The sequence below is a fragment of the Stomoxys calcitrans genome, chromosome 2, assembly GCF_963082655.1.
Source record: "Stomoxys calcitrans chromosome 2, idStoCalc2.1, whole genome shotgun sequence".
In the NCBI taxonomy this organism is placed as follows: Eukaryota; Metazoa; Arthropoda; class Insecta; order Diptera; family Muscidae; genus Stomoxys; species Stomoxys calcitrans.
Window position 1 is genome coordinate 97,213,343 of NC_081553.1, and position 24,466 is coordinate 97,237,808.

The window sequence follows — 24,466 nt, forward strand, 5'->3', positions numbered from 1 at the left end:
CACCCAAATTGGCTGAAGTTTTGCACGTAAAGTTTTGCCATCAGGTTTATAACCTGATATAGCTCCCATAGAAATCGATCGCCCGATTATACTTTTTGAGCCTATAGGGGGCGCAATTGAAGTTTTGAAAGTAGTAGGTTTTCGAATAGTAATCTATCTCCTATATATGTGAATAAGTCATTCAAAGAAGGTGTCAAATGCGATCCATGATGGAGGGTATTTAAGATTCGACCCGGCCGAACTAAACGCCAAACTTTACCTATTTTTTCATTTAAGCCAGATTTAGACAATTGATTTTTTCTATTACCACTCCGCAGACTAACAAAAAATCGCACGGCCTTGCCAAATTTGCAAGTGATAATTGATTGCTAGACTTCACAATCACTTTCCTCGTTCGCCCACTGTTACTGCTGCTATTGATATGAGGCTTGTGCCCATTGGTGCCAGTCGTCATTGTACTGTACTTTCAAATTCTTGGAATTTGCGTTTGCCAAGATAAGCATATAAAATTCTTATTGTTTTAATTCATACCTAGTTTAAGGATGATGCGCAGCTATTTGTAACAAGCCAAATTGTGTCACCAGACAAGATATGACAAATTTTCTAAAAAAAACCCAATGGATAGAAGGGTGTTACATTTGAGAGTGGTGTGAAATATTTCTTTAGAAAATAGTGAGGAAATTTTGATGTTTGAATACAATTTTTAATAGTGGCAGGAATTTGTTTTTGTTTATCATTGAATTCTTATGGAAAATTTTGTCGAATACTCCCGAAAAAATCGCCGCCAACATTCTATTAAAAAAATGTCAATAATAGTCAATGTCCGTGTATTGGTAAAAGTTAGCAAAGCCCAAAAGCCTTTCCACGACTTTCATACGAATTACAAGTCAGTCCCCTTTCTTTATCTCTAATGTTTAAAAACCTATTTATTTTAATAATAATTCCAATGCTCGACAATTATTTGCTCAAAATGTTAACACAAAAAAAGCTTTACACAACCATTATTTGCCTGACAAACATGAGTTTTAGTACGATATAACGAATAATTATAGATTTTTGTTATATATTTGAAACTTTAAGTGCGATTTCCTCTATTTAATCTAAAATTTTCTTTTGTTTTATTTTAGCACTACGTATTAAGGTGGAGCAAAGAAAGAACTAAAGAAGTGTTATAGTGAACTGCCAACTCCCACTAGTTTAATCTAAGCAAAAAAAAAACCATCGCTCGCTCTCTCAACCTTATCCATATCTATTTGCGCCCAGCTAGTCTGACTGCCTTCGATTGCCTCCCCCAGAGAGCTTAGCTTACGGCTAGGAAATTCTATTTAAAATCCCAAACGCAAAACTGCAACTATTAAACGATCCGTACGCCAACATAATGGACGGCTTTGCCCATGAATGGACAACGCCACCGCGTACCGATACCAGTGCGTTGCACATGGATTTGGTGGCGGAGCTACATGAGAGCGGCTTTGAGCCGCAGACAAGAGCCCGTTCGAATACGTGGCCATGTCCAAGACCAGAGAATTTCGTCGAACCACCAGATGAGTTGGAGAGTACAAAAGCCAGCAATCAACAGTTGGCAGGAGGAGGTAAGTGAAATATAAAAAAACAACAACAATAAATTTGACTGGGCAAACATTTGTATATCTATCCAGCAACTTGAAACTTCCTTCGAACTTATGTTTAAGCAAAATCAGCAAATCCATTAAAATTCCCACCTCTCCTAATGCTCTCTAATGCCATCATATAACGGACATTCAAACAGTAGATACATCTAGTCCAAGTTTTTTACAATGCCGCAATTCAATCTTGGAAAATTTCCTCAAATGGAGAAAAGCATTCAACGAAACATATATCGTCAATATGAAACCTAGATTTTTACTAAGGCCTCAGTCTGGGCGGTCTCGTATGATCTTTGGTTCCTATAAATTCCCAATTCGTCCACTCATTGTTACTGTCCATTTATCTCGTTTTTTTCGTATTATCAAGCCACCCATTTGCCGCCTTAACCTCCTCCTCGTATTCGAACAATTCCCTTTCTAACTCTATACTAGGCAGTCATGTAACTCACAAGCAAATCCTGTGGAGGTGCGCCAGTTATTTTTGATTTTCTCCCACTGTGCGATGGGTCATTTGTTAGCGTGGTCAAAATATTGATAAAGATCGTCGTTAGAATTTAATTTACTTGTTCTTTCTATTTTTGTTCACTTGTATCACCGATAACACGGCAGACATTGCATTATTTTTAATCCGCAGGTAATGTTATATCTATGAATGGTAATGCTTCAAATAATGAGTTGTGTTTATTAAGATTTTGATGGGTATTTGCTGTCACAAATTTTTTTCAAACTTGAAGGAGGCACAATCATCTCCAAACTGAGAATCTTTTCGTGCTCATCTGTATAAGGAACGAATTTTATCATTGAGACCCTAGCACTCTCTTACTGAGAAGTCTTAAAATCGCGAAGTTGCCTTGGCTTTTAACTCCATTGGCACACGTGGTATACCTTTCTCCATGCATTATCTCTGTCGTTCTATAGACACCTCCTAATAAGCAGTGACTTGAACATTCTCCTCATCATTTGAATTTTTGGCTCCCTGGAATCGCTTACGAAGATCGCCAACATTTCGCCGAATCGTTTTCATCTCACGAGCCCACCACTTAATCTTCCTTGACTTTGTTGTAGCAGTGTGAGGCGGTAGCCCTTGCCGATGAAGAACTCCATCGGGTCAATCCGGTACCTACAAACCGCTACCACGGGATTGATTCATGTGATTTTTGACTTTGTCTTTGGACGTGGTGTTAACGCGAGGACGTCGAGTGCGATCATCTTTACGGACAGTAATCTGGCCATCAGGGCAATAACAACCAGGACGGTAAGGTCACGCTTTCTCTCAGGATAGCACGGTCCGCATCGTTTGGGTTCCGGCCCAAAGCGTAGTAAGGGAAATGAAATAGCAGAGGATTCTGCAATGAAGGCCAGAGAATTGAAATTTGGAATTGAAAATTGGTTAACCCGAAGCCTTTCGGGTCGATGCACTCCAAGTTAAGACGAGGACGACGAACGCGGTAACACTGTGAAAACGCGAAACGGTCGCTAGGATAAGGAAAATCCCATGGAAAGATACGGATCGTGAGTAGGCGAGGCTATTACTGAAAACAAGTACGAAGCAGGTCAGTAAAGCTATCGGTTTCATAACGGGACACAAAGCCCATTTACGCAAAATTGGTGCAGCAAGCAACCTAACCAAACCTAAGTTTGACGTTCAAAGTGAAGCAGTTATCTCCTTGTCTATCTGCAGTGCCCTTGTGTGTCCTTAGAACAATGCTTATGGTGTCCCTCTAACATTCTGCATGAATGTACCTCGTTCCATCTGTAAAACTCGTCCATCTACCGCTATCTGTGACCGTCGTCTGAATAGCATAATTGTAATTTTTACCCCATTTGTCACACATCCTCCATATAAACTGGTAAAAACTAAATGGTGCTCTGTTTGCAGTCGTAGAAAAATGTCACTGGCACCTTCAGACCAAGTAAATGCTTTGCAATTTTTGATAACCACCAAGTACGACAACCTTACCAAGCCGTTCTAGCATCGTCAGACCAAGTATAAATGCTGTATCGTTTTCAACAAACACATTGTGTACCGAGCGGATTACTACTGGCAAGTAGAAGCTCGGTATACTTATACCCAAGGTAGGGCTCAGAGTAGCGCACGCTTTGGCTTTCAGAGAGCGCAGAATAGCCTTGCCGCCTTTCTAAATTGTTCTACGCTTATCATGATCACCATTAACGCTGAACTCATATAGGTCAGACATAAACTCACCCGTGGCACGTTAACTCTCGCACCTTAAATATACTAAAAGTCATCTCTAGCCTGACTTTGCCAAAGTTGACATTCGCCTGGATTCGATCTTTCTTGTCAATAAAGGGAGTTGGGATCACCGTAGCACTATTCCGTGTCGGATGAACATCGTAAACCCGCACAACTAGCATGGGACCACCCAACCTAGCTGGATTCGAACTTTCTTGTCAACAAAGGGAGTTCAAATCTCCGTTGCACTATTCCGCGTCGGATGAACCCCGTAAACACTCACAACTTCTGCGAAGTTTATACTAAAAAGGCGATAGCGAGCGGTACCAGCAATGGCAAAAAAAAGGCGAGTGAACAGTCTGATGGTCGCCCGACTTGTCGACTCTTTCTACAACTCACCAACAACTCGAAGCCATTAAATGTCGACCTCCCAATTAATTTTTCAGCATCAGGTGCATGAGGAACTCCTCATACATTCCCATATGCCGTAAAGCCTTTAATGACAAAACTGTACCAACATCATCATGGTACTTTGTTTCATAGACGCATTTATCGCTCACACAGTCACACTGCTTTCCGCAGTTAATTGACTTAAAGGCTCGAACGGCTTTCTCGTACCGTACTATCCCTCTCACTTACCTTCTTCCGAGTCGAAGGCTCATCTTCTTCAACAACCTCTAATTTAACACCTACAGCAACACTATCAGCTGATCTAACAACTACTATTGGGTTGCCCAAAAAGTAATTGCGGATTTTTTAAAAGAAAGTAAATGCATTTTTAATAAAACTTAGAATGAACTTTAATCAAATATACTTTTTTACACTTTTTTATAAAGCAAGCTAAAAGTAACAGCTGATAACTGACAGAAGAAAGAATGCAATTACAGAGTCACAAGCCGTTGAAAAAATTTGTCAACGCCGACTATATGAAAAATCCTTTTACTTTTTGGGCAACCCAATATATTGACAACAGCTGATTCTCCTAGAGCCGTATCAGCTGCACAGACATTAGGCAACACAGCACTTCCATCAGCACCTGCTGGCAGACCAACTGCTCTTTTCCTACTCGCTATGGTTGTCCACTACGGCTTGGTCATTAATTTCATATATTCTTCATTAATCTCCCAAAGGGCAAGGGAATGAATATCACCAGAATGAAAGGTTTTTATTGATTACAAAACTCCTTACCAACACCTTTGGTAAATAATCACAAGGCAGCCGGTTGTACGTATCGGATTGACCGGATGAAGTCCTTCATCGGCAAGGGCTGCCAACTCAGTGGAAAACACACTGCTACAAAAACAACAACCTTTCGTAAAAGAACGGATCAACATGATCATAAAACTTTCCTCAATGAAACGATCCGTCACCTTCTTTATTTCATTCAATTCCCTCGTTTATTTACTTTAAGGCTCAAATAGCTTTCTCGTAGCCCTACCGTTTTACTACCATTCTCCCGAATCGAAGGCCAATCTTTTCCTACAACCACTAGTTTAACAAAACACCAGCAGTCTCACCAAAAACACCACCAGCTGCTCTAGGAGCTGGTATATCTACAACAGCTGATGCTCCTGGAGCCGCATCAGCTGCAGACATCAAGCGATACATCACACCTGCTGGCTTACTAAATTCTTTCTTCCTAACCAACACCTTTTGTGAAAAAGTGGACCAACGCCATAATAGTACATTGCCTCAATCAAACCATGCGTCACCTTCTTTATATCACCTACAGTTACACCGCCTTTCGTAGCTTATTTACCATAGCTCTATCAGCCTTCTCAACACCCTTTTTGGGAGTCGAAGGTCCATCCTAGTCAACAACCACTATAACAACAGCAGCGCCACCAACCACACTACCAGATTTTCTAACAACTGCTGTATCGACAACAGCTGATTAATCTTGGACCGCATTTGAACCGCTTTCAAACGTCACAGCATTCCATTCCATCATAAACACCAGTGGCGAATCAAGCTTTAGCCGCTTATCGCCTTTACCTCCACCAGTCCAGATCTTCCACTAGCTTCAGTGAAAAGCATTGGCGAGTCTGTACTCATCACCCCATCAAGGGACCTTCTGCCAGAGGTCCCTGGATGGGGTGGAGTCCGAGTCTGGATTGAAGTCCAGACTCAGCTATATAAAAAAGAGTTCCCTCTCCCCTGTTGCTTTCTCTCTTTACCCATCCACCGTAATGTAGGTCTCAGGTATTGGTATTGGTCTCATTTCATTTCTGTAGTACTTGCGGACCATCTTGGGATCTCATTACGAGCCTTTGACCCATCCTTGTTAATTCTGAATGAGCTTCTCACCTAAGATCACACCGAAGTATTTGACCATGTATTTCTCCAATATTCTCTCGTCTTTTCTGCAGAGCTGATCAAAATTAAAATTTTGAGGTGTTATGAAAGGTATGTAAAATACCCACCACAGCCATAGAAAAATCAATTACAGTATTGTCAAGATTGTCTCCAATGATTCATAAAAGGGAATTAAGACACACATGCTATCAGATGTACCACAGATGTTCATAATTCGACATTTTGTTTGTAAAGAAATTGTCCTCGTTCGTTCTAATTCTGGCAGCGATTAGTGCTCGAAATTATTTTTTTTTATATTTTGTTTTGCAAAACCTTGGACTATCACTTTTTGTCTAAAGTGTGAGTTTTTATAGGAAAGTTTTTCAACAAAAAAAAAAAAAATCACATAAAATTCAGAAAAATTCATCAAAATCCTTATTTGAATCGATAGTACGGTCCATATAATTCAAGGTTTGAAGATTATTTTACGCAAATGTTGACCGTGACTGCTTTTCAAATGGTCCACCCGCTTAGTCCAATTTTGGCATACTCTTTCCAACATTTCGGTAGGCATCTCACGAATAAATGCTTCAATGTTGTCTTCCAATGCGTCAATTGAAGCGGTATTATCTGTATAGACATGAGCTTTAATATAGCCCCACAAAAAACAGTCTAAAGGCGTTAAATCGCACGATCTAGGGGGCCAATTGACCGGTCCCGAATGTGAAATATAATGTTCACCGAACTCGCCCATCAATAAGTCCATTAATACGCGTTCTATGTGACATGTGGCACCGTCTTGTTGAAACCACATGTCATGCAAGTCAAGTTCTTTCATTTTGGGCAACAAAAAGTTACATACCATCTCACGATAGCGCTCATCATTCACAGTTACGTTAGGATTGGAATCATCTTTGAAGAAGTACGGTCCAATGATGCCACCAGCCCATAAGCCGCACTCCAAAATCGCCAATTCTGCTTATTTGCGTACCCTTTGAGCCAAAAATATGGGCCACCGTAGCGCAGAGGTTAGCATGATCGCCTATGACGCTGAACGCCTAGGTTCGAATCCTGGCAAGACCATCGGAAAAAATTTTCAGCAGTGGTTTTCCCCTCCCAATGCTGGCAACATTGGTGAGGTAAAATGCCATGTAAAAACTTCTCTCCAAAGAGTTGTCACACTGCCTCTTGTCATTGAGCTTTAAACTTGAATCGGACTGCACTCATTGATATGTGAGAAGTTTGCCCATGTTCCTAAGTGGAATGTTCAAAATCAAAATAGAAGTTGGCAAAATTTGCAATTTGACCCAAAAATGAGCTTCGTCGTAAAATGGTAGTAGAGCGGGATGAACTTTCTTAACAGAGCACGCATTTTGAAAATAAGATTCAATAATTTGCAAAGGTTGCTCGTTTGTAAGACGATTCATGGTTAAATTATAGACCAAACTGAAGATGTTTGACAATGAAACAAATTACGAGACGTGTGTGAGCTGTTTAAACCAGTGTTGAAAAAAAGATAAAAGCTAAAAAATCACCCTTTATATAGTGATGGGTATATAAATGTATATTTGCCATACATATATTGGGTTGCCCAAAAAGTAATTGCGGATTTTTCATATAATCGGCGTTGAAAAATTTTTTCACAGCTTGTGACTCTGTAATTGCATTCTTTCTTCTGTCAGTTATCAGCTGTTTCTTTTAGCTTGCTTTAGAAAAAAAGTGTAAAAAAAGTATATTTGATTAAAGTTCATTCTAAGTTTTATTAAAAATGCATTTACTTTCTTTTAAAAAATCCGCAATTACTTTTTGGGCAACCCGATATTTAATCAAATTAGATTGTGCTGTATTCATTACTGTAACATAAAACTTGTTTCCTCTTTCTTTTTCCCCTCCATTTAGAATCACAACAAACAAATGTTCCTAGTGTGAATGCCGCCAAAAAGAATTCATCACGTCGCAATGCCTGGGGTAATCTCTCGTATGCTGATCTTATAACGCATGCCATTGGATCGGCCAGCGAAAAGCGCTTGACGCTAAGTCAAATTTATGAATGGATGGTGCACAATGTTCCGTATTTTAAGGATAAAGGAGATTCGAATAGCAGTGCGGGCTGGAAGGTAAGTTCAAAATTTCCCATATGTTTTTACTTTTTGAAGGAAAATTTAAGAGGCAAAAAAGGTTTCTTCGTCATACAATTAAAGGTGCTGCCCTATTTTATTGCGAGTAATTTATTTTACAGCTTTTACTTAAGTATGCACTTACTCTTGGTGTGTAAATAATGAAAAAATGCGATGTAAAAAAATACTCTTAATTGCTACTTCATCTACATTTACAACCAATTTCTGCATTAGCCACTACGCTGTTAACAAAGCCCCCCCCCCCATTTCTTGGTTTGCCTTGAACTTGAAAATTCTCTGTTATTGTTTGTATTTTTATATTTTGTATTTTTTTTTTTTATTATTATGTTACACTTGAAGTCCGGCATAATAAAGAGAATGTGTGATATCGAGAGAGAGTGAATGGGTTGAAGAGAGAGATGGAGTGGGGGTTAGTGGCAACGGAAGCGCAAACATTGTGTAAATATAATAAGACAAACAGGCAAAACCCAATGTAAACAACAAACACATCGAACGTGTTTGCCAACCAAATATGGTGAAAAGGGGAGTGTAAATGGGGGCAGAAGTGGTTTGACATTCTCCGAGTGGCGATGATAGAAAAACAAAACAAATAACGGCAGTTGAAATGTAAACAAACAAACATTGACACAGAAACCCAAACAATAACAAACCGCAAACATGACAACAACAACAAGTGCAGCAGCATCAAAAAAAAAAAACAAATCAAACAAAAACAAAAACAAACACTTGACTTTTCCTCATGCGTCGTTTGAAGATCATCACCATCGAGTGTTTTTTATGGTGTTCGGCATTGTTGTCTTTTTTTTGCTTTGTTTTGTTTTCTTTTTGTTATTATTTCTCATTCCTAATCTCTTACTCATACAGTATGGGGTCATTGCATTGGGATTGGAAACATGTTTTCACAGATATTAAAGATGGCTAGGGGATATGTATTGGATAACAACATTCCAATAAGAAAAATGTTGGTTTGAGACATAGTATATGGATAACTAAATTATGGATTTAAAATTAGCTTAAAAAATATTAGGAAATATTTTAGAAATATTTGAATATATAGCCTTCTTCCGGTTTTTGAATTCGCAAAACGCAAAAAAAAAGGCTTTAAGTATATTTCTCAAATTTTACAACTTTTAGGGCTTGAAATATCTTGAGCTTTCTCTTATTACGTAGAAATTCGAACTTTTAAGTGACAAGGTTTGCAAAAATTAAGCCAATTAATATGCCAGTATAAGCACATCGTAAATAATAACAAGTAAGAGCGAGCTAAGTTCGGCCGGGCCGAATTTTATATACCCTGCACCATGGATTACATTTTTCGAGTTCCTTGTGCGGTATCTCTCTTTAGGCAAACAAAGAATAATGGATAAGAATTATTATGCTATTGCAGCTATATCAAGTTATAGTCCGATTCGGGTCATAAATGAATTGAATGTTGAAGACCGTAGTAAAAGTCATCGGATAATATTTCAGTCCATTCGGATACGAATTGCGCCTTGTAGGTGCTCAAGAAGCGTAATGGGAAGATCGGTTTATATGGCAGCTGTATCAGGCTATGTTTGGATAAGTTTGTTGAAGATCATGAAAGAAGCCGTTTTACAAAATTTCAGCCAAATCGGATAAGAATCGCGCCCTCTAGTGGCTCAAGAATTTAAGATTCAAGATCGTTTTATACCTATATCAGATTATGAACCAATTTGATCCACATTTTGCACAGTTGTTGGAAGTCATAACAAAACACTTCGTGCAAAGTTTCAGCCAAATCGGATAAGAATTGCTACTTTCATAGGCCTTAGAAGTCAAGATCCCAGATCGGTTTATTTGGCAGCCTTCTAGTGGCTCAAGAAGTTAAGATCCAATATCGGTTTATATGGCAGTTATATCAGGTTATGAAACGATTTCAACCATACTTAGCACAGTTGGTGGAAACCGTAACAAAACACCTCATGAACATTTTCAGCCAAATCGGATAAGAATTGCGCCCTCTAGTGGCTCAAGAATTCAAGATCCAATCTCGTTCAGAATTTGGTCAAAGTCGAAAATTTGTCCAAGACTGTCGGAATTCTTAATGAAAAATGTATGAAGTGGTTGGTTGACACAATGTCGGAGGTAAATCTGATGTTTCTGCCGAAGTTTCCGACAGATTGCTTTCTGAAGCCAAATTATGGAAAATTCGGAAGGCAAATTAGATTTGTCGCTATGACTTTTGACCGAATTATGATATTGAGTTTCAATGAATACGGATGTGTTTTCCAACTTGTCTTATCGATTTCTGACCGAATTCTGAAATAAATTTTTGTAGAATTCGGGAGTACTTTGCAAGACGCCTCTTCGAATTCCAAACGAATTCTTAAAAAAACATTCTTATAGAATTAGAATGTGTTTTCCGATGGTTCAAATTACAAAGTTGTTCTTAATATTCCATTAAAAATCTTCTTTTTATAGCCGATCCGAAAGGCGCGTCTACACCTCTGTGTTATCTCACAAATGTCGCCAGAACTAGGAGGGCTGACATTTTTTCTGATGTTTTCGTCAGAATTTGAACCCAGTCTGTCGGCGTTATAGGCGAATGTGCTAACCCCTGAGCTGCGGTGGCCTAACAAAAATATGCAGAAAAGGTAGCACAAAAAAAAACATGCGACAACAAAATCAGACATTGTTCAGAATTCCTTTCGAACTGTCGGGATAAAAATTGCGCCCTCTAGAAGCCCAAGAAGTCTAATGGGGAAATCGGTTTTTATGGCGGCTATATCAGGATATGAACTGATTCCGACCATACTTGACACAATACATGACAGCTATATTAGATTATCAACTGATTTCAAACATGCTTTGCACAGTTGATGGAAGTCATAACGAAACACGTAATGCAAAATTTCAGCAAAATCCGATAAGAATTACTCCCTCTAGTGGCTCAAAAAGTCTAATCGGAAGAGAGCGGTTTATATGGCGGCTATATCAGGTTATGAACTGATTTAAACTATTTTTGGCACAGTTGTTGGGAGTAATTGCGGATTTTTCATATAGTCGGCGTTGACAAATTTTTTCAACGGCTTGTGACTCCGTAATTGCATTCTTTCTTCTGTCAGTTAGCAGATAATGGCCAGAAGTTCTATGAGCGTGGAGGAGGACGAAGTTCTATAAGCGTGCCAGGAAGATGGCAAACGGTTATCGAACAAAATGGCAATTATATATTTGATTAAAGTTCATTTTAAGTTTTATTAAAAATGCATTTACTTTCTTTTAAAAAATCCGCAATTACTTTTTGGGCAACCCAGAACACTTCATGCAAAATTTCACCCAAATCGGATAAGAATTGCGCCGTATAGAAGCAGTAGAATCAATATCCAAGGTCGGTTTATATGGCAGCTATATCAGGTTATCAATCGATTAAGACCATACTTGGCACAGTTGTCGAAAGTGACACAAAAACACCTCATGCAAATTTCAGCCAAATCGGATAACAATTGCGCCCTCTAAAATGCTCGGTTTATAGGCAACTATATCCAAGCTTGGTTTATAGGCAGCTATATCCAAGCTCGGTTTATAGGCAGCTATATCCAACTATGGACCGATTTAGCCCATTTACAATCCCCACGGACCTACACTAATAAAAAGTATTTGTGCAAAATTTCAAGCGCTTAGCTTTATTCCTTCGAAAGTAGGCGTGCTTTCGACAGACGGACGGCTGGCTTTTTATAGGAGTTCAGTAAAAGCTATTGCAAAAGCGAATTCGCCCATGAATATCCCATTAAGGAACAAGGACAAACTTCTCGCATATCAATGAGTGCTGTCCTATTGATATTTTAAGCGCAATGATAAGGGGCCTCCTCTTAGAGCCTCTTAGAGAGTCTGAACGGCGATCCCCAGTTCGATACTGCTTTAATAACAGTTTCACCATGGCATAGTTCCTCACGAATGTCATCAGCAGTAGGAGGGGATAACCACCGAAGAGAACTTTGTCTGATGTTCTCTCCAGGATTCGAACCCAGTCGTTTAGCGTCATAGGGGGACAACCACTGCGCCACAGTGGCATCCAGAGCTATTACAGGTGTTAACACCGGAGACTGTTGTGCCAAAGGTCATATCGCAGCCTCTTATTTCGGACCATTTGTCATCTGGTACCTTTGGACCCACCTATAGATTCCAGTTAAATTCTGAAGTGTGTAATGAAAGTTTGTAGTCTTACAAGCTCGACTGATTTAAATTTCCTTCGAATATCTCTGTGTCCCGGCACCCAAAAAAGGGTGGATTTTAAACCTTTTATCCATCTGATCTGAGACAGGCAAGGACTGTTTTTGAATACCTTTTCCTGGAGAGATTAATACCAACTGTCTTTAACAATTTGCATATTCAAGTCACTCTCCCACTTATTGAATTGCGCAGACCTCCGCTTGATACACTCTACAAAGATATGGTAAACTTCTCAGTATACCAGGTCCCATGTATTAAACTTTCTATCAGACCTATCAGGTAAAGGGGTACATCAAATAGCGTCTCAAGCAATGTGTTATCCACACTACCTGGGATATCAGGCATTATGTCAATGAGAACAACGTGTGCGCTGTCACTTCTTGACCCCAAGAAAGCTTCCTTAACTTCAGAGCAGTGGTCGCTAAGTGCCACTAAGTGTAAAATTAAATTCAGTGCTGCAACTGGTGTCTTCCTAAGAGTGCCTGATTCTAGGTTGCCCAAAAAGTAATTGCGGTTTTTTTTTAAAGAAAGTAAATGCATTTTTAATAAAACTTGGAATGAACTTTAATCAAATATACTTTTTTTACATTTTTTCTAAAGCAAGCTAAAAGTAACAGCTGATAACTGACAGAAGAAAGAATGAAATTACAGAGTCACAAGCTGTGAAAAAATTTGTCAACGCCGACTTTATGAAAAATCCGCAACCCAATAGTTGAGTTTTGAACAGTTGGTGGATTTTTTAAGTAACGTCCACCAAAACACAACAAATCAATGCATAACATGTAGTTTAAGTCTCCAACTTTTGCCCATGTTCCCGGAGCAGTTGTAAAGCGCAAGAATTGTCATTTTCAACCTTTCCAAAATGTTTGATTTTAAGTTTAATTTCAAGTATTTTGCGCTTTAAGTAAATGGAATTTCCTTACCACACAAGGAGGCAGGTGCCACTGTGGCTAGCTTTTAACTTCTGCTGGAAATATCAACTTCCGTCTTAGGCGAATAAAGTAGCAGTAGCAGGTTTTGTTCTTGTAGCAATGTGTTGTACACTGAGGCGGCAGCCCTTGCCGATGAAAGACTCCAACGAGTCCATCCGTTACCTACAACCGGCTGCCATGGGATTGTTCTAAAGTAGTGAAAACTCTTTACTCCCTGAGGTGTCTATTGACCCTTCTATGTAGATTTCCATATCCCAAGTCTGCCTTAATATGTCGTTTAGTAAGTTAGTTATTAACCCATTAATGGCCGGATAGCGAAAACGCATCTATGATACAATTGCCACATTAACCACGCTCGACAACCCTGTCTATAAGCTGTACTTTTCCCAATGCATGTATTTTTGTGAAAAATCAACTTCCGTCTTAGGCGAATAAGTCCTTAGACCAATTTTTAAGAGTGAGGGGAATACATATTCTAAAGTAGTAGTAGTAGTAGTTATTGTTCTTGTTCTTGTAGCAATGTGTTGTACACTGAGGCGGCAGCCCTTGCCGATGAAGAACTCCAACGGGTCAATCCGTTACCTACAACCGGCTGCCATAGGATTGTTCTAAAGTAGTGAAAACTCTTTACTCCCGGAGGTGTCTATTGACCCTTCTATGTAGATTTCCATATCCCAAGTCTGCCTTAATATGTCGTTTAGTAAGTAAGTTATTAACCCATTAATGGCCGGATAGCGAAAACGCATCTATGATACAATTGTCACATTAACCACGCTCGTCAACCCTGTCTATAAGCTGTACTTTTCCCAATGCATGTATTTTTGTGTAATGGCAGACATTCTTTCTGTGACTAATTACACTTTTATGGCTTCGAACGCCAAAACAAAGGCAATGGCTCTCGCTGTTGCTCCGTGTGCCCAGGTTCGAATTCCGGCCGGGCTCTGTCTTGTCTTTTTTGAAGTAAGAACATAGTGGCTAGGATGGGCCATCCGAAAAAATTATTTATTTCTGAAAAACACTTTTTGTTATGTTATCGTCTGTTTGCGCTCTTTTATTTTGATGTTTAAAGATTTGGCAGCCCCAACAAATTTTCAAAATACCAAGGTGACCAAATTTAGGGGCGTACCAAACGGCGCTTGAACAACCTAGAGCCTTTAAATTGTGAACACTCGCTTGCTAACACCTCAGCTATAACCATTCCAAATTTTTAATGAGATATCTCTTCCCGTTCTAACACGGCGGCGTCTCATCACCTTCCCTACACCTGTTTTCACTTGCCGCCGCACCGATTTTGCATGAGAGAGCTCGTAGTCCTGTAAGTCCTGTTATTATACCGAAAGCTATACTGACCTCCTTCTTACGTACTGTCAATAATAGGCTCGTCTTCTCACGATCCGGATCTCCCCATTAGATTTTCGTCGTCCTAGTGACTGTTTCGCTGTTCCACAATGTTCGTTCCTTGCCTACGCTCTAAACTTGTTCTGCATCGACCCGAACGGCTTCGGATTAACCAACTTTACTGACGGTAATCTTCTGACATTCACTGCCAAATCGTCTGCTCTTTCATTCTCACTTACTCCGCTATAGCTCGGCATCTGAATGTTGCGGTTGGTGCCATCCTCAGAAAAGGCGTTTATCTCCTTCTTCCACTCCAAGACTGTTCGTGACCTTACCATCCTGGTTGTTATTGCCCTGATGACCAGTTTACTGTCCGTAAAGATGTTCACACTCGACGTCATTGCGTTAATACCACACCACCTGACGAATTCCAAGATTGCCCGAGTCTCTGCCCGCAGGACCGAATTACACAATTTCTTCGAATTACACAGCCTTGCAGCACGCTAGAGAGTTTTCTCGTAAATGTGTATCAAAGAGTAGTTCGCACTGTCAGTCAGAAGGAGTTCCACTGTCGGTTCTCATTTCATTGAGAACTTGGCTGATTTAGCGGATGTAAACACTCGCAAGTTGTTGGGATTATTAAAGCGATCTGGATGTTTAACGGTATGTGACCTAATCTAGACTTGAAGAGGTCTACCGCTGTGTTGTTACTGCCTAGAATAGACGTCTCAGTCATTGTAATGACAGGTCGGAAAATATCTTGGCAGACTTAAGGTTGCCAGTAACCGCTTTTGCAAAAGCTAGGAGGACGTCGATGAAGAAGAGACTTTGAACATCTGCTGTGTGTATGTCCCGCTGACAGACTGAAGTTGGGAACGGCTCCAAGTGAAGGATCTGGTTAACGAGCGGATTTTCCAACATGTGTGGAACTCTGCAAAGGGTCCACCCATACAAATGATGAGCTGCGACTATAGTGGGGGACATCTTTACGCTGCGCTTTGCGTCAGTATCCACATGCTCGGGGGCGCAAAGCTTAACCTGGTGAAAAAGATGGACATCCCACAGCTCAAAGGATGGGGCATCAGATTCTCAAACGAATGAATGTTGGGATTCTGAGACAAGCAAAACCAAGGTTTGGTCGCAGAGAAATTACAGGTCTTCCACAGGGAGGAGAAGGAGGAAGAAACCAAAGTCTCAATACCGCCCTAAAAAAAAGAGGGGGCTGACTAAAAGACCATCGCTATCCGTCCCAAAAATGGAAAACAAGGACAAGCAAAGTCTGGAAATTCTAACAAAGAATTAAACATCGAACCGATGGCAGGCACATCCTCCTGCCGAGACAACGAAAAAAGAAATTTGGAAACTGGCACAAATAACATGCAGAGGAATATTTTACCCAACCGCTGGAGGCCACCGTAGCGCAGAGGTTAGCATGTCCGCCTATGACGCTGAACGCCTCGGTTCGAATCCTTGCGAGACTATTAGAAAAAATTTTCAGCGGTGGTTTTCCCCCTCCCAATGCTGGCAACATTTGTGAGGTACTATGCCATGTAAAACTTCTCTCTAAAAGAGGTGTCGCACAGCGCCACGCCGTTCGGACTCGGCTATAAAAAGGAGGCCCCTTATCATTGAGCTTAAAATTGAATCGGACTGCACTCATTCATATGTGAGAAGTTTGCCCCTGTTCCTCAGTGGAATGTTCATGAACGAAATTTGCAATTTTGCTAGCGGTCAAAGGGAGTTCCACTTTAGGTTCTCATTTCATAAAGAACTTGACTAATTTAGCGGATATAAACACTCGCAAGTTTGTGGGCTTTTTAAAGCGATGGGGATGGTTCAACGGTAGGAACTAGAAGGCTAATTTCTTCTCCTGTTCCCAGTCGGTTGGCAGACTGCCACTTTAACTTAACCTAATTTATGCTACGTGGTAGAAGCCGATTCAATCCCATAAATTTTAGGTTTAAATGCGACATATCGGAATCGTTTGCCCTATAGAGGGAAGTCAGCCATTATTGTGGTTTAGTAACCGCAAGACTGGCTATTACTTCATCTTCAATGCTTAGACGCGGAAGAAGACACCGATTTGCACTACTCCGTTCAAGAATACAGGCACCCTTAAGCAGCAAAATGCAAATTTGCCCTTGAGCATTCCACTAGGGAACAGGGGCAAACTTCTCACATATCACTGAGTGCTGTCCGATTCAATTTTGAGTTCAATAAAAAGGGGTCCCCTTTTTATAGTGCGACACCACTTTCGAAAGAAGTTTTTAACATGGTAAAGTACCTCACAAATGTAGCCAGCATTAGTAAGGGGATAACCACCGCTGAACATTTTTCTGATGTTCTCGCCGGAGTATGAACCCAGGCGTTCTGCGTCATAAGCGGACATGCTAACCTCTGCGCCACGGTGGCCTCTCCCTTTAGTAGCTTAAACCCAGGAAATCGTAGCCTCCAAACCTAACATACCGGTTGTCGCAAACTTCAAACTTAACCTTTATGATTTTTTTTTTAATATTACTTCCCTGATTGCTTGGGCCATCACGCAAATGAAATACTAATTATTTTGCCACTCATGGACATTTTTACAATGAGTGCTGCTCCTGATTTATATCAAATTAATTGGATTAATTAAAAGTCAAGTGCGAGTGGGCGATGCGCAAGTATGGACATTTAAATTCAAATTAATAACGAATTCCTCATGCCACATTAAAACAAAATTTCTATGACAATGGCATATTTAATAAGGAATGTGAGAACTGAAATGAAATTTTATTCAATAGGCTATTTGTTTACATGCACACACACACACACACGCACACACACATACAGAGATATGTGAATATTTATGCCTATAAATTTCAAAATATTTATGCATGTTGCCGTTTTTTTTTTATAAAAATTCATTAACATTATTCGAACCCATTCGTTTTATGGGGCCAGACATGTATGAACCATTTTAAATCCGATACTTTTTGCTTTGCATTGGAGACTTTGGCAAATGAAGTTCAAGTCCGCCGAGTATCAAAATAAACCAGAAATTCCAACACAACAGAGACAACAACTACACCAAATGGAGACAATATCAAATTTTGAACTCCATCATTATTATCATTGGAGCTAAATAGCATTAGGGGTTTAAAACTTAATCATGATAATGGCAATGATGATGATGAATGATGATGCATGACAACGTCACCATGGATGGCTGGGTCCCAGCTAGCTTGTGAATGCCATAAAACCGGCATTTTAATCGTCATCGACACAGCACGGCTTTTGGCTTTAAATCGGCCATCAGCATGGCTGCTACAACCGGCAGGCAACACCACCATTACCGCCATCATCATTAGCAATGACTGGTCAATGGAAAATTTTTACTATCCAACCAAGTTATTACACAAAGTCGCATTCGCACACGCCACTCACAATACATTTTAAGAAAACCGGTAAAAATTCATCTGTCTATCTATCTATCCTCTGTATAAGCTTAACACACACGCTAGTCAAAAGTGAAACAAAAACGTTTTTAACGAGGGCGGTATGGTAGGTGGCTGAAGAAAGATGAAGGTTTAGAAATTTACCTCTGGCATAATGATATCAAGTTTACCCGATTTTTCTTTAAGAATCGGGTTTTCCAATATGGATTTAACAACTACTAACCTAGACATTCTGTTTTGTACCACCTCGAGATATTCTTGATCGTCTCAACGCTCCGAGGCGATATAGCCATGTCCGTCCGTCTGTCGAAATCACCAAAGCGGTCAAATGCGCCGCTTGAAATATTGCACATATACTTAAAATTGCTGTAGGTCGATGGGGATTGCAAATGGGCTATAAAGCTTCAGATTTGAATGAAGCTCCCATGTAAATCGATCTCCCGATTTGACTTCCTGAGCTGGAAGCTGCAATTGTTATCCGATTTAGCCAAAATTTTGCGAATTGGCAAATTTGCTAATGTGCTTATATAGCCCATATATAAACTAACCTCCCGGTTTGACATTTTGAGCCCCTGGGAGCCGCAACTGTTTTCCGATTTGGCTGAAATTGTGCACGAAGTGTTTTTTTTTACAACTTCCTCAACTGTATTAAGAAGATCGGTCAATAACCTAATTAAGCTCCCGTATAAATCAATCTCTCGATTTGACTGCTTCTAGAAGCCGCAATTGTTATCCGATTTGGCTGAAATTTTGCACCGAGTTACGTTGTTATGACTTTCAAGGAAAACGCTAAGTTCTCTAAAGAAAAAATTTCAGTGAAATTTTCTCTAAACAAAATTTCAGTGAAATTTTCTCTAAACAAATTTTCAGTGAAATTTTCTCTAAACAAAATTTCAGTGACATTTTCTCTAAACAAAATTTCAGTGAAATTTTCTCTAAAGACAAAATTTCAGTGAAATTTCCTCTAAAGACAAAATTTCAGTGAAATTTTCTCTAAAGACAAAATTTCAGTGAAATTTTCTCTAAAGACAAAATTTCAGTGAAATTTTCTCTAAAGACAAAATTTCAGTGAAATTTTCTCTAAAGACAAAATTTCAGTGAAATTTTCTCTAAAGACAAAATTTCAGTGAAATTTTCTCTAAAGACAAAATTTCAGTGAAATTTTCTCTAAAGACAAAATTTCAGTGAAATTTTCTTTAAACAAAAAAAATTCAGTGAAATTTTCTTTAAAAAAAATTCATTGAAATTTTCTTTAAAAAAAATGTCAGTGAAATTTCCTCTAAAGACAAAATTGCAGTGAAATTTTCTCTAAAGACAAAATTTCAGTGAAATTTTCTCTAAACAAAATTTCAGTGAAATTTTCTCTAAAGACAAAATTTCAATGAAATTTTCTCTAAAGACAAAATTTCAATGAAATCTTCTCTAAAGACAAAATTTCAGTGAAATTTTCTCTAAAGACAAAATTTCAGTGAAATTTTCACTAAAGAAAAAATTTCAGTAAAAATTTTTTTTAAGAAAAAATGTTAGTGAAATTTTCTCTAAAGACAAAATTTCATGAAAGAAATGAAAGAAAAAATTTCAGCGAAATTTTCTCTAAAGACAAAATTACAGTGAAATTTTCTCTAAAGATAAAATTTCTTTCAAATCTTCTCTAAAGACAAAATTTCAGTGAAATTTCCTCTAAACAAAATTTCAGTGAAATTTTTTCTAAACAAAATTTCAGTGAAATTTTCTCTAAAGACAAAATTTCAGTGAAATTTTCTCTAAAGACTTAATTTCAGTGAAATTTTCTCTAAAGACAAAATTTCAGTGAAATTTTCTCTAAAGACAAAATTTCAGTGAAATTTTCTCTAAAGACAAAATTTCAGTGAAATTTTCTCTAAAGACAAAATTTCAGTGAAATTTTCTCTAAAGACAAAATTTCAGTGAAATTTTCTCTAAAGACAAAATTTCAGTGAAATTTTCTCTTAAGACAAAATTTCAGTGAAATTTTCTCTAAAGACAAAATTTCAGTGAAATTTTCTCTAAAGACAAAATTTCAGTGAAATTTTCTCTAAAGACAAAATTTCAGTGAAATTTTCTCTAAAGACAAAATTTCAGTGAAATTTTCTCTAAAGACAAAATTTCAGTGAAATTTTCTCTAAAGACAAAATTTCAGTGAAATTTTCTCTAAAGACAAAATTTCAGTGAAATTTTCTCTAAAGACAAAATTTCAGTGAAATTTTTCTCTAAAGACAAAATTTCAGTGAAATTTTCTCTAAAGACAAAATTTCAGTGAAATTTTCCTTTAAAACGAAATTTCAGTGAAATTTTCTCTAATGACAAAGGAAAATTTTTCAGTGAAATTTTCTCTAATGACAATGGAAAAATTTTCAGTGAAATTTTCTCTAAAGACAAAATTTCAATGAAATTTTCTCTAAAGACAAAATTTCAATGCAATTTTCTCTAAAGACAAAATTTCAGTGAAATTTTCTCTAAAGACAAAATTTCAGTGAAATTTTCTCTAAAGACAAAATTTCAGTGAAATTTTCTCTAAAGACAAAATTACAGTGAAATTTTCTCTAATGACAAAATTTCAATGAAATTTTCTCTAAAGACAAAATTTCAATGAAATTTTCTCTAAAGACAAAATTTGAGTGAAATTTTCTCTAAAGACATAATTTCAGTGAAATTTTCTCTAAAGACAAAATTTCAGTGAAATTTTCTCTAAAGACAAAATTTCAGTGAAATTTTCTCTAAAGACAAAATTTCAGTAAAATTTTCTCTAAAGACAAAATTTCAGTGAAATTTTCTCTAAAGACAAAATTTCAGTGAAATTTTCTCTAAAGACAAAATTTCAGTGAAATTTTCTCTAAAGACAAAATTTCAGTGAAATTTTCTCTAAAGACAAAATTTCAGTGAAATTTTCTCTAAAGACAAAATTTCAGTGAAATTTTTCTCTAAAGACAAAATTTCAGTGAAATTTTGTCTAAAGACAAAATTTCAGTGAAATTTTCTCTAAAGACAAAATTTCAGTGAAATTTTCTCTAAAGACAAAATTTCAGTGAAATTTTCTCTAAAGACAAAATTTCAGTGAAATTTTCTCTAAAGACAAAATTTCAGTGAAATTTTCTCTAAAGACAAAATTTCAGTGAAATTTTCTCTAAAGACAAAATTTCAGTGAAATTTTCTCTAAAGACAAAATTTCAGTAAAATTTTCCCTAAAGATAAAATTTCATTGAAATTTTCTCTGAAGACAATATTTCAGTGAAATATTTTCTAAAGACAAAATTTCAGCGAAATTTTCTCTAAAGACCAACTTTCAGCGAAATTTCTGTTAAGACAAAATTGTAGTGAAATTTTCTCTACGAAATTTTCAAAAATTTCTCTAAGACAAATTTTCTGTGAAATTTTCTTTAAAAACGAAATTTTTGCGAAATTGTCCAAAACACAAAATTTCAGTAAAAGTTTCTCTAAACACGAAATTTCTGTGAAATTTTCATTGAACACAGGCGAAATTCCAGTGAAATTTTCTTTAAAACTAAAGTTCAGTGAATCAGTGCAAAAATATATGGCTGGAAAATCACTCTCTCCTGTAGAGTGGTGAAGCATATCACAAGCGACCTGAACAACTTAACAGCGATCGCCAAGGTGGTTTGTCTAAGTAAGGGTTGCAGTAAACGAAAGGCGAAGGACGAATGTCCCCACACAATTGGACAACCATAAGGCTGAGTTATAGAAACACAAGGTATATGCAAATTGCAAATTTCTTCATGACCATTGCATCAAGGAACACGACCAAATTTCTCACATATCAAAGAGTGCTGTCTAATTCAAGTTTATGTTCAATAATAAGGGGCCTTCTTTTTAATAGCCTAGTCCGAATTGCGTGTCGCAGTTCCAAACCCTTTAGGAGAGAAGTTTGTAAATGGCATTGTGCCTCACAAATCTCGACAGCATAAGGAGGGGATAACCACCGCTGAAAATTTGTCGAATGTTTACATGAGGGTTTGACTCAGGGTCATAGGTGAACATGCTAAACTCTGCGCCACGTTGGCCTCTTGTTGTGTTTGGAGCTTTTCAATGGACAGCTTCCGTGCAGTGTCAGATCGTACTTTTCTCTCCATGCTCGTACTGATGCGAACTTTTTCCGAGTTAAGGTAATGATCCAAATCTATGTTCACTCCTCGGATCAATCGTACATCTTATACGTTGGATGAATGCCTTCCATCTACTGCAACGTGAGCAATTTGCTTCCTAACTTCGTGATCTAGGGGCAAACATGTGTCCTTATGAGTTTTTTTTTGTTGAAATCTGGGAGGGGCAGCCGTCTCTTTTGGCGCTAGTAGAAAATATCCTTGGTATGCTCGTCCTTGTCTTCCGTTGGGGCATGGTCACAAATAAGGCTGATGTTGAAGAATATGGCCCTTATATGGATTGGGGCTAGCCGGAAGAATATGGCCCTTGTGCGGATTGGGGCTCACCGGAGTAAACCCTGAAACTAGGTGTTTCAGTCTCCGGCTAACTACAAATCCAGTTTCAAGTCTCGTGTCATGATAGCTCCAAAATAGTGCATCACCCTTTTGGTGTTGTTGTGACACAACTTCCGATCCTTCCCACTTTCTGTAAGGCGGTAATCTCTACCTTGTATTGGTGCCAATACATCCGCCTGAACCTACTCTGAAGAGAGTTCGGACTTTGCAGGTGCAGATACGCAAATCATGGTCCTTAAAACGTTTTCGGGGGTCGTGCTCATTGAGGGAGTTCGTTTTTACTATCCTTTGTTTCTGCAGAGCTATTGATTACTCGTAGTTTTCCGGGTGCGGGTTACTGATCCAGTGCCCCACCATGAAGTAGGTTTATGTGGGATCGCATATGATGTCACGACCCGCTTGCTTCAAGATCCGACGCTTGCTTCCAGCCGCCTATAACATGGTAACGGGTGAGGGATACTGGCCCAGCGGCCCACCATGAAGTTGGTTTATGTGGGATCGCATATGATGTCACGACCCGCTTGCTTCAAGATCCGACGCTTGCTTCCAGCCGCCTATAACCTGGTAACAGGCGTTGATGTTGGTCATGGTCGTCAATAACTCGCTTTGTCATTTCAAGTGTCATTTGCACTCAGTATTTAATTGAGAGTCAGTGCCACCTGACCCCAAACCCAACTGTCCATGGCCACATTTGTAGCTACTCCGCATAAATACGAAGCTTTCCATTATACGCAACCTGTAGACGCTTTCAGCTTAACTTCCTAAATACCATGCAAGTTGGAGCTCAAACTTCTACTCTGTATGGTGCCTACAGTTATTACGTGCCTCTCGGGACATACTTCAGCTGTCAAACCTATAATGCTGTATGGTGTTGTGTTCAGGTGGACAGTGCTACAAAATTCCACTTATTGTTCAAAACACTATCGGATCCAAAGAATGACATAACAGCTGCATTGAGGACCTCATCCTATATTTGGACAAACTATATTTGGCTATACATAGCCGTCATATGTACCGAGTTCTTGGGCCTATAAAAGACACATTTATTGTTCAACCCTGTCCATGTTTAATATGATCTAGATCAGATCATATTTGAGACCATAAGAGGTGCAATTTATTACTTTGACATCTTAGCAGGTTGCTCTTTATTTGGATATGGCTCCCATATATACCGATCTCCCAATTTAAGGCATAGAGACCACGAAATGTGCATTTAACACCCACAATTTGGTGAACCCAATTGTATTAAATCGCTGCACATCCTTCCCGAATATGATGGAGAACAGACTTTATTCGAATATAGCTGCCAAAAATTCATTCCATTAGGGGAACAGGCTTTAATCTCTCACATTTCAATGAGTGCTGTCCGATGCAAGTTTAAGCTCAATGATAAGGAGCCTACTTGTTATAGCCAAGACCGAACGTCGTGTCGCAGCCGCCGTCACCTCCTTGTGGAGAAGTTTATACATGGATTTCATAGCAACAGTGAAAAGTTTAGTGTGAACATAGGGCAACAACCAGCTCTCTCCATCTAGCTCTGTTGTAGATGAAAGCTTTGCTTTGATTCCACGATATATGGGTTGATTCCAACCCTCTTTTTGTACTGTTCTGTCCTAGCGGGTTTCAGTCTAGGAGGCAATATCACCGCACGGACGGCGTAGGATATGATCCAACCAAAAAAAATTGTGAAATTTAATAATCTTTGCCCTAACAGGCAAAAAATTTGATAATGAAAAAATTCGGCAGAGCCAGGCCGGGATTTGAACCAGAGCACACTTTGCAACAGCGAGAGCCGTTGCCGTTGTCTAGCGTTCGAAGCCATCAATACAACTTCCAACAGATGCACA

At 38.6% G+C, this 24,466-nt stretch overlaps 1 protein-coding gene across 1 annotated transcript in view; it reads left to right on the top strand.

The window, feature by feature from the left end:
- Nucleotides 1-1,112: 1,112 nt before the first annotated feature.
- LOC106084994 (forkhead box protein O) overlaps nucleotides 1,113-24,466 on the top strand; it is a 122,140-nt gene continuing 98,786 nt past the window's right edge. The window contains exons 1-2 of the mRNA XM_059363554.1: nucleotides 1,113-1,592; nucleotides 8,014-8,231. Coding sequence (XP_059219537.1) covers nucleotides 1,379-1,592; nucleotides 8,014-8,231 — 432 coding nt within the window. The 5' untranslated portion in view covers nucleotides 1,113-1,378. The remainder of the gene's footprint in view (nucleotides 1,593-8,013; nucleotides 8,232-24,466) is intronic.